We start from the raw sequence: 11,453 nt of genomic DNA, 5'->3' as shown, positions 1-11,453 counted from the left end.
CCCTCGCCAGTACTATGAACTTCAGGTAAATCATGCTTTCTCATTTAAACTGCCTTTCCACAAAACTCTTCGAAAAATGGATGAAAGGTGGATCAAGTGACAATATATTTTTATATCTCAACGTGCCATATTCCTGCCAATATTGAGATGGCTGCCAACTTTTCACCATTTTATTTTGTGAACTTTAGTTTCGCACTTAGACTAACATCATTAAATAATTATATTATACTTATTGACAATAAAAAAATAGAAAACCATACTACAAATATTTTAATGATATAAAACATTATATAAAATAAACGTATATGAAATTAATAACAGTTTAAGCTACGTTGGAGAATAATATGGCCAATTTACATATTGCAAAGTTCACATTTAATAACGAGAACATAGATAATTAATACAAAAAATTATGTTCCTTCTATGGGTCATCTGTAAGCTTCATTGTTTTTACTGTTATAGTACTAAATTCGGACTTCGATGCCTGTTGTAGGCCATCGCTATCAGAAATATCCCTTTGTACAGATTTAGGCTTAAAAATTATGAAATTTCAAAAATTACTTAAAGATTCAAAGTACGTTATTAAATATAAATACTGTATCTTATGATATTTATCTTAATGCTCCCCTGGGGCACAATGGTAAGTCTGGGGACTTATAACGCTAGAAAACAGGTTTTGATACCCGTTGTGGGCACAGCACAGATAGCCCATTGTGCTTAACTACAAACAAACAAACTTATCTCAATTGAACTTAACTAATACATGCGATATGTAAAAAATCATAGAATGCAAAAGTATTCCTTAATGTTTACCGAAGATTAGTTTCAGGATTTAACCAAGAAAAAAAATATATATTTATAATCAAGACTAGAAACCAATGGTGTTAAATCATATTTCAACTTAAATAAATAAACCAACCTTGTGTCTAAGCTATATCTTATACACAGATAATCATTGTAATCTGTCAATGAAAAATATTATAATTTAACTAGATAATCGAGTTATTTTAAATCAGTGCATTTATTTTTATCACAATAACGATAATTTTTGACCACTTATTTAGTGAAAGCAGCATGATGAAATACTTTTAAATTCTTATTTTTTATTAGTTGGCATAATGCACCTAAGTATAAAAACATACGAAGAAAATTTAGTATTTGGAATTCTGAACCTGAATATCATCTTATTCGACATATGGGCCAAAGAACCAGGCCAGAGATTAATAAGGCTCAGACACAGTCATCCCTAACTTGTGACTGATAAGCATCTCCTATTGCTTTTGAAGCTACTCTTAATCAAATAGTGGCATTCACTAATCAGTTTTATAATGCTCCCCGCATCAGTTGACAGTATGAAACGTGTTTAGCAGCATATCATGGCTCGGACCTTGGATCTTTCGATTTGCATCCTGGGATGCTAATGTTTGACCTTAAATGCAGAAAGGAAGTTTAGATTACTACTTACAATGGAACCACCACCACTCTACAAACAATCGAAAACATTCTCTATTTGTTGGCTCAAATGCCCGAGGGCTGTTAACGCTAAATATCGGTTTTCGATACCCGCGGTGCCAAATTATCAAGAAGAAAGTTTGTTTATTGTTAAGCACAAAACTATACAAGCTTTCTTGTTGGTAACTTGAAATGAAATTTTGATTGTCAGTTAACTCGAGATTATATTTCAAAGATATATTGAAGTGAATCAGATAATATTTCAATTCATAATGAAATATTATTCAACCACAATGGCCCGGCATGGCCAGGTGGTTAGGGCGCTCGACTCGCAATCTGAGGGTCACGGGTTCAAATCCCCGTCACACCAAACATGCTCGCCCTTTCAGCCGTGGGGGCGTTATAATGTGACGGTCAATCCCACTATTCGCTGGTAAAAGAGTAGCCCAGGAGTTGGCGGTGGGTGGTGATGACTAGCTGCCTTCCCTCTAGTCTTACACTGCTAAATTAGGGACGGCTAGCCCTCGTGTAGCTTTGCGCGAAATTCAAACCAAACAAACAAAATCCAACCGCAAAATATATAACTGAAAGTAGTTATCACTCTATTGTATCATCTAAATAATTGATAGTGTTTTTCCTCGATAAATCACTGAATAATTTGGGGACGTTTAGGAATTATGATGCGTGTTTTAATTAAAGATTAACAAGAAACAATAGTTTGTTTGTTTTTATAGCGCAATGCCACAAATTAAGATATCTGCACTCTGTTCATGGGAAAGACTCGAACCGTGGATTTTAGCGTTGTAAGTGCCCAAAGTTATCGCTGATCCACTGAGGAACAAAAACAATCCTTGCAATTAGAATTAAGTATCAAGTCTCTCCTGTATCCTAGAGAACGAGAATCTTTTTATTCCAACCAGGATTAGAACAGAATGAGAAAATGTGATATTTTTATCATAGTTAACAAGACTCCTGTATTGCACAGTATGTTCAGATATCTTATATTTTTAATACTAAATGAAATTAATTTTCAGGTATGTCATCAAAACGCCGTTAGATGGAGAATGGGGAATTCAATTATCAAATCAAACTTGGAGCGGTATGATCGGTATGGTTCAACGAAAGGTAAAAAAAAATCATAGCTCCGCATGTGACTAATGTATAACATAGCTCCGCATGTGACTAATGTATAACATAGCTCCGCATGTGACTAATATATAACTCAGAAAATCATAGCTCCGCATGTGACTAATATATAACTCAGAAAATCATAGCTCCGCATGTGACTAATATATAACTCAGAAAATCATAGCTCCGCATGTGACTAATATATAACTCAGACAAAAAGTGAGGTAATAAATAACATGTGAAATGACAATACACAGCTTCGATTAAAAAAGGTAACCTACGTGTAAATACCGAAAGAAAATATAAAATACATACAACTGAATTGAATGATCATGAATGTGATCATATTTTACAAAACAACTAACGAGAAAATGCAATTATTATTGGATTAAGTTTTTAGTGAGTTACGTTATGTAGGTTGGACTACGTCAATAAATTTTACAACAATAGTGGGTATGTTGTTAATAGCAATAAGTTACAAAGATACTGTAATTAGACATAAGACAAGAGAACCCAAGTGACTCTGCGGTATGTCAGCAGGTTTACGACGAAAAATGTCGGGTTTAGATACCCGTGGTGGGAAGAGCGTAGATATCATTTTGAGCAACTTTGTGTTTAATAATAACCAATACATGAACGAAGCTTCGAACAGATTTCACGTGTGTTGTTTTAAAATTAATAGAGTTAACGCGAAACTACATAGGGGGCTATCTGCACTCTGTTCCCGAGTAAAGTATGGACCGACATGAAATTATTGTCAAGGTCTAGACACTATAATGCGTCACCGAAGTTTCAATTGGCTAAATGAAATTCCTGTTTACTTTACCTATTTTTTTTTATTTTTTTTTACTGGATAATTACTAAACCTGTGTGATAACGCACGCAGAGTCTTCAATATGTAAATCTTATACGTTCGGGTCAGGGTTCGCGTTAATTAGATTACTGATGAGCTCCAAATGAGAATTTTCACCGCATAAAGAGTCTGTTTGTTTACTTTAGCGCAAAGCTACACTATGGGCTATATGCGCTTTGTCCACTGCGGAGAATAGAACTTCGTATTTTTGTATTGTAAGTCCATTAGTGTATCGCTAACTCACCGGAGGACCGTTTAAAGTGTACGAAGATGACGAACTGTTATTTGACTTGGCAGGTAGCATCAGCATCGTATATGGGCTTCATTAAATATTGGTGTACTAACACAAATTGTTGTCTTATCGCCACTTGTGGTAGAACAAATTCTTTGTAGATACGCATTTATATGTTAATTACAATTTTTTTTTAAAAAGTAAATCGAATTAAAACCTTCGATGAGTCTTATCCTCATTTCCTCATTGGCCAAAATGGTGTAGTTTTCAATGTCATCAGCCCTGGATTATCTAAGGGTTGTCATCTGACTTTGCTCAATGTGATCATAAAATAAATTTGCTCTCTTGTACTGAGAGTGGTTCTTTAAATGTCTTTCCATGGTGAGCAAATATGGACCGCTCATAAGTTAACGCTTCACTATCAACTGAATACACATAGGTTTCTTTCAGATTATCGTGAAAAATCCCAATACAGGAACAAACGTTATTTCTTGAGCTCTACTTCAAATGACCAGAAAAACAGGAAGAGTTTTGGCATTTAGATTGGAGCACCTTGATTAAAGTGTACACATTCACACAATTTTACGTTGTTTGTTGCACCGATTACTCGTTAATTTGTACACATTCACACAATTTTACGTTGTTTGTTGCACCGATTACTCGTTAATTTGTACACATTTACACAATTTTACGTTGTTTGTTGCATCGATTACTCGTGAATTTGTACACATTCACACAATTTTACGTTGTTTGTTACACCGATTACTCGTTCATTTGTACACATTTACACAATGTTACATTGTTTGTTGCACCCATTACTCGTGAATTTGTACATATTCACACAGTGTTACGTTGTTTGTTGCACCCATTACTCGTGAATTTGTACATATTCACACAATGTTACGTTGTTTGTTGTACCCATTACTCGTGAATTTGTACATATTTACACAATTTTACGTTGTTTGTTGCACCCATTACTCGTGAATTTGTACATATTCACACAGTGTTACGTTGTTTGTTGTACCCATTACTCGTGAATTTGTACATATTCACACAATGTTACGTTGTTTGTTGTACCCATTACTCGTTGATTATCCTTAGCACTACATTTCAAAAAGTTATTTGTCTCGCATGAAATCCTATTTTGAAGAGTGTTTTTTCATGTCAATGTTTATTTGTACAGGAAGCTGACCTCTCTGTTGATGGAATAGTCATCACGAGTGATAGAAAAGAAGTAGTCGACTTCTCAATACCTTACGCTTATGAATCAGTGTCTTTCGTCACCAAGGCACCCACAGCCAAACGTCGAGCTCTGGCTATCATAAAACCTTTCTCTTGGCAGGTGAGAGAGTTGTAAGAAATACACTAATAAGTTAAACAGAGTTGTAAGAAATACACTGCTAAGTTAGACAAACAGAGTTGTAAGAAATACGTTGCTAAGTTAGACAGAGTTGTAAGAAATACGTTACTAAGTTAAACAGAGTTGTAAGAAATACACTGCTAAGTTAGACAAACAGCGTTGTAAGAAATACGTTGCTAAGTTAGACAAACAGAGTTGTAAGAAATACGTTACTAAGTTAAACAGATTTGTAAGAAATGCACTGCTAAGTTAGACAAACAGAGTTGTAAGAAATACGTTGCTAAGTTAAACAGAGTTGTAAGAAATGCACTGCTAAGTTAGACAAACAGAGTTGTAAGAAATACGTTGCTAAGTTAGACAAACAGAGTTGTAAGAAATACGTTACTAAGTTAAACAGAGTTGTAAGAAATACGTTGCTAAGTTAGACAAACAGAGTTGTAAGAAATACGTTGCTAAGTTAGACAAAAACCTGTAAAAGGGGTGGGCTACTTTTGAAGTTCGAATCCCTGTGCGCTCAAAAATCTTTTAAACAAAAGTTTGATTTAGATAGGTTATTTGAAATTTATGTTGTTTTTTTTTTACATATATGGGTGCAATGTGTGAGACGCAATCGCCCTCCACCTTCCCCCTCGTCACACACACACATACACACATGCACCATTAGCCCTTATCTACACACATGTTTCATTGTATTATTAGCTGTACCAAGTAGATGTGATACTTCAAGCAGATTAGTGAAAGGCTTAATGCAACAGACCGGAAATAGATTGATTTTATGTCTTAAAATTGCAAATGGCAAATATTAACAAACGACGTGTAAATTTGAAAGATAAACGGTGTAAATTTTAAAGAACGGGTTCTCCTAGTTTCTCATTCGTTTGTTTCTCTCTCTGTTGTGGTATTTGCCTTTTCCCATGTGGATTGTTGCCTTAGTTTAGTTGGATGGATTTCTACAACTTCAATAGATAAAATCCATGTTTTTAGTGGTTCTGGTGTTAAATCCACCAACAACCTGCTGCATGAAGAGCAAGCATATATATTTTTCTAATGATATGAATGATATATAATCTCCGTCCCCCATATATGTGTGTGTGTGTTTCAACGAGTGGATATGTAAATATAATTCTGTATATTTGAGGGGGAGTAAATGTGTACATACTTAGAGCACGTGTCGTTACAGTCCATTTCGCTACGGCCGGTAATGCTTTTTCTGACGACCGTGCATCTTGACAACAGCCCTGCAGCACAGCTTCTATTGCAAAAAGCTACGTCTTAAGACTGTCCTCATTAAAGCACACACATCCCTTCTGCACTTTCCCTTAATCCATCTAGTGTACGAGAAAGACGGTTTTCCAGCGCTTGTTTCAAAAGTCTAATCCCACAGAACTCCATAGGCGTTGTATCCGGCGACTTTGTAGATATGTTTTCGTAGGGAATAGCGTAGATATCTGTTTCATTTTCCAATTTCTCGGAGCATGCGACGGGTAAACAGATATGTCGTGGAAGCAACTTGTGTACACATTATGTTCACATTTTAAGGCAGAAATCCTTCTTGATTATGTTGGGTACTGTTGCCTGGGGCATGTGGATGGCTTTTGCCTTTGATATTTGTGTTTATGGATTCTCACCTATTACAAGACGCCGCGTTATGCTTGCTACGGCTGAGGTAAGACTTGTTACAATTATTTATTTTTTTAAGTTCCTGTTACTCATATTCCTTTGTTTTCCAATTCTATTTAGAACAAGGGATATCCACATTTTGGAAATGCTACATCCCCGATCTGAACACATCTTTATGTGGGTATGAAAATCTTGCGTTAGAAAGGGCTGTTTCATACCCTTCCCAAAAGATATCATATTTCGGGGGCATCAAACTATTTACCACAATCTAAAAAAAAATAAAAAATTACAAAAATGTAGTTCTAATACATCCCGTTCCACCCCAACTTTATATTAGCTGTGGTTGATACTTAACTTGTTGATATGCATATTCATAATCGTTTTAATATAATGCAACCAACCCTATATAACTGGGTGGATATACGTGGGTAGATATTTGTATATTTGGGATTATGGTTATTTTGGGATATATATATATATATAAGTGGGTGGATATATTAGGAGAGATGCATAATAGGAAGCTGATCTATATATGTCATACAAAATACTTATAAAAGTAGCTTATGTTTCTCCAGTTCATAATCAAAAATCGCATTTAAAGTTTATAAATGTGTTTAAGGTGTACTTTCATATCACTATTGAATATATATATACATAAAGGTATCCATGAATATCTTCCCGCCGAATTGAATTAACAATAAATAAAGTAAACTATTATCTTTAATATAGAAAAGGGACAGTCGGAGAGTTTTATATTATAGCTACTGGAAGATATAATTCATTTTATTAGAGGAAATGTTGATTAGACACATCTTTCTACAACGTTTCGTTCCGTTAAACACACTGCATTAAAACAGGATAACTAGGAGTGATTATAAAATTATAAAAAAAAATTTGAAATTCTCAACTTTCTGTGAAGCTGTTTTTCGTTTATTGGTTTAGTTTAAATCAAGGTTGATAATGAGAGCGTTTTCACCTTAACTTTTCTGACTCACAGTATTAGAGTAAAATAAAGTAGTTTAGAAGTTAAACTATGGAATTCCTGCAGCGCAAGAAACTTAAAAACAAAACATTTCTACATGTTTTAAATTTTAATTGATTTATTTACGATTTAAAAAAAGCCATAGTTGATTTTGTATGCTATTTTGCTTCAAATGTTTTGACAGTATTATCGTGGAATTCGGTGATACTAACTAATGAGTAATATTAAATCCATAATTATATTTATGCTGTTGCTGTTCTCTTGTTCGTGTTGTATTTTGTTAAAAACGTAACTGGTAACGGTATTTTTGTATTTTCATATTATTTTTAGGTTTGGTTAGGTGTTTCTCTCTCTCTGGTCTTGGCGACGACATTTTTAACCCTTACTTCCAATTTGATGGAAGAGTGGTATCCAGCTAATCCGTGGATTGCTGCATTATGGTATATGTGGGGGTGTCTGGTTGCTCAAGGTTAGACCAGTTTTTTAACTAAAGCCATATACACACCAGTGAAAGTTATCACAAATTCCCTACGCCGTTAAAGAAAGAGTTAACACTTGCTGAAGCGTCGATTACTTAGAAGCTATTTCAGATAGTATTATGTACCTTAAAAGTTCATTTGTGATGAACTAAAAATAAAAACGTAAGTTAAGAAATACATATCCTTACATAGTAATGAAGACACTGTTAGGAAAATATTAACTTCCTTTTTATGCACTATTATAAAACATTAACTACTGACCTCATATGAGAAGTCATTGCCGAAAGTATCCTGTAAAGGTCTCAAATAATACATAACCGTATTATTATAAATCTATAACCATTTCTCAGTATAATTTGAGAAATGGGAAATAACTTAAATTCCCCGTTTTGAATATTTTGGTTGTAATAGCTTGAGCTTATTTTGAGTTCTAATATTCTAACATCCGAGCCTACTAACTAACTAATTACGGAGGTTTTGTAAGGTTCATTTTAAACTTTAACCTCGACAAGTTTTGTCCAAAATGGTGGAAAAGTCATTTATAGTCTTAATAGCTGATTAGCATAGCTCAAGAGTCTTGCCAAAATTCCGTCTTTATCAGATTCGGTGAGGAAACAAGAAAAGAAATCAAAGTTCATATATAAATAGCTGAAATTTAGGCAGTGATTTCAAAATTTAATACAAATATCACTTAATATCAAGCGATAACTAGTATTACAGATCATTATTTCTTTTTTTTTTTAGAAATAGAATTTTTTCAATTTTGCTAGGACTGACCCTAAACACAGAGAGAAATTACAAGCTCTTATTCATACACCTCAAAGACTATTACAGAAAAGTATCTAAAAACAAGTTAAGATATAACTAGTTAGGTTTGTTGTTATAGATCTTGTTTTATATGTTAAGATTTTAAGTGGGAGGGAGATTAAAGCTACGTTTGTATATTGGAATTGAGAAGTTGAATAAATTCCCAAATTTTGCTACCTCCACGTGGTTAGATTATACATAATATCCCCAATAAACCAATTTTTATTGGTTTTTTCTACCACGTTACACTTTAATTTTGTTTAAGAGGTTATAATGCTAGAATTTGTTGTTCGATCCCTATACTGAACATAGCTCAGATTTGTGCACCTTCGCACTAGAATAAAGCTATTTATTTACTTTTGCTTAGGTGGCAAAATACCCTTGAAGAAAGTGTATAGTGTAAGAGTGTTTCTGGCTGGTTGGTGGCTCTTTGCAGTAGTTTTTATTGCATTATACGCTGGTACGCTGACGTCTTACATGACTGTTTTGACGAAAGAACAACCAATAGATACAGTGAATGCTTTAAAGAAAGAAGTTTCACAAGGGAGATACAGTTGCGGTTCCCTTAAAGGGACATTTCTTGAAGAGAAACTTTTGGTAAGGGCAGTTAAAAGTATTCATGAATAATTTTATTGGTAACCCTAAATAGCTTTTAGGCATGTTGTAAAATAGTATATTAACAAAATAATTAATGAATTATACTGGAAAATTCAAGAGAAACTTGGTTTACGTTGTTTATTAACTGTGGTCTATATTAAAATACTCTTGTCCCAAAGTTTCTTAACATATTTTTTATAAAAATATGGTCAAATAAAATAAAGTCGCTTCATTATATTGCTACATATTTCATATATGCATATTTAAATCTTGACTAATCGAGCTGAACATAAGCTCTACGGAAAGGTTTGTTTGTTTGCTTGTCTGTAATTAAGCACAAAGCTACACAATGGGCTGGAGAATAAAGACTTAATAACAAATCACATGATATAAGTTTCTGTTTGAACATGTTTAGGAGTATATCTTCTTCTAGTTAAAAATATTTCTCTTTCAATTATAAATCTTATGCTTTTTTAAGTTTGTTTGTTTGTAATTAAGCACAAAGCTACACAATGGTCTATCTGTGTTATGCCCACCACGGGTATCGAAACCCGGATTTTAGCGTTGTAAGTCCGCAGACATACCGCTGTGCCACTGGGGGGGGGGCTACGGAAAGGTACAGGGACATTTTAAAATATATTTGAACTTGAAATTGGGATGATATTAAAACAAAATGATAAGTATAATAAGAATTAATATAATTCTAATAGAGTAATTCTAAAACCAAACAAATATAATATTTAGATTAATTAACATTAGATTTAGCGCAAATAAGGACTGACAATTTACGACTAAAAGCACATAGTTATCAGTAACAGTACAATTTTTGAAATAACATGACTTAATCATGGAAGTAAAGTGCAAAGTTATAACATTTATACAAATCGGATTGTAGATGTATCATGGGTCTGGATTCTAAGCTACTTATAATAAAAACATATATATATATATATATATTGTTAGTTTGTATATAAACCACAGTCATCTTTTTGGACCATAAATTTGATGTTTTTTCTTCCCCTTCAGCATTTGATATAACTTTGAACAAAAAGAAAATGAACGCAAATTTAAATGTGTTGCACAACAATTCATTACATTGCAGAACATAGATGTATAAGTTGCAAAATTTACTTCTTTTTTTTTAGAATCCGAAGGATCCAGTTTATGGTGCTATAGGAGAGTCAACCCAAAAAGACCCTAGTAACACTGTGCAAAGCGATAGTTTTGGTTTGATGAAAACCCTAAACAGTAAATATGCCTACATCAACGTCCAGGGACAATTGGAATTTCAAGCAGCAAAAATGGGAGAAGAAAATTTCGTATTTTCAAGAGATTCATTTAGCCGAATCATCCTCGGTATAGCTCTTCGAAAACGCTGTCCGTATAAAGAGTCGTTTGATAAGCTGTGAGTAACAAAATGCTATAGTTATAGCTTACCTTGACTATGAGACTAACATTTTAATACTAAGACTTTAGTACAATTTAAATAGTTAATCGTATAGTTTACACTATTTCAAACTATAATGAATTTGATATAATTCAACAACTTAAATTATAAAAAAAAACATCAGTTGAAATACTAACGGAAAATTGCATGTTTTTTAGGGCGAATTACTCAGTGACAGTTTATGCAGATTAAATAATTCATTATAACTACTGTATTTCAATACGCAATACCGCGAAATGTTATTTACTTTCATAAGTAAAATCCCCCTATGGAAGCATGTAGGGCACGTACTTTTACATATACACCCAATATGGAAGCATGTAGGGCACTTACTTTTACATATACAGTTAGCAAATTCTGTAAATCACACTGAATAATGACATTTAAAGTATTTCATAATTCCAGAATTCAATAATGACATTTAAAGTATTTCATAATTCCAGAATTCAATAATGACATTTAAAGTATTTCATAATTCCAGAATTCAGGCTGCACT

At 33.4% G+C, this 11,453-nt stretch overlaps 1 protein-coding gene across 1 annotated transcript in view; it reads left to right on the top strand.

Annotated features, from left to right (window-relative positions):
• LOC106475074 (glutamate receptor ionotropic, delta-1-like) overlaps positions 1-10,919 on the top strand; it is a 12,609-nt gene extending 1,690 nt beyond the window's left edge. Inside the window, exons 3-7 of the mRNA XM_013935768.1 lie at positions 2,487-2,577; positions 4,849-5,007; positions 7,958-8,096; positions 9,281-9,510; positions 10,656-10,919. Coding sequence (XP_013791222.1) covers positions 2,487-2,577; positions 4,849-5,007; positions 7,958-8,096; positions 9,281-9,510; positions 10,656-10,919 — 883 coding nt within the window. The remainder of the gene's footprint in view (positions 1-2,486; positions 2,578-4,848; positions 5,008-7,957; positions 8,097-9,280; positions 9,511-10,655) is intronic.
• Positions 10,920-11,453: the final 534 nt, after the last annotated feature.

The sequence above is a fragment of the Limulus polyphemus genome, unplaced genomic scaffold, assembly GCF_000517525.1.
Source record: "Limulus polyphemus unplaced genomic scaffold, Limulus_polyphemus-2.1.2 Scaffold8053, whole genome shotgun sequence".
NCBI lineage: Eukaryota > Metazoa > Arthropoda > Merostomata > Xiphosura > Limulidae > Limulus > Limulus polyphemus.
The sequence above is the reverse complement of the archived record's forward strand: the minus strand, read 5'-3'. Positions and strand labels throughout refer to the sequence as shown.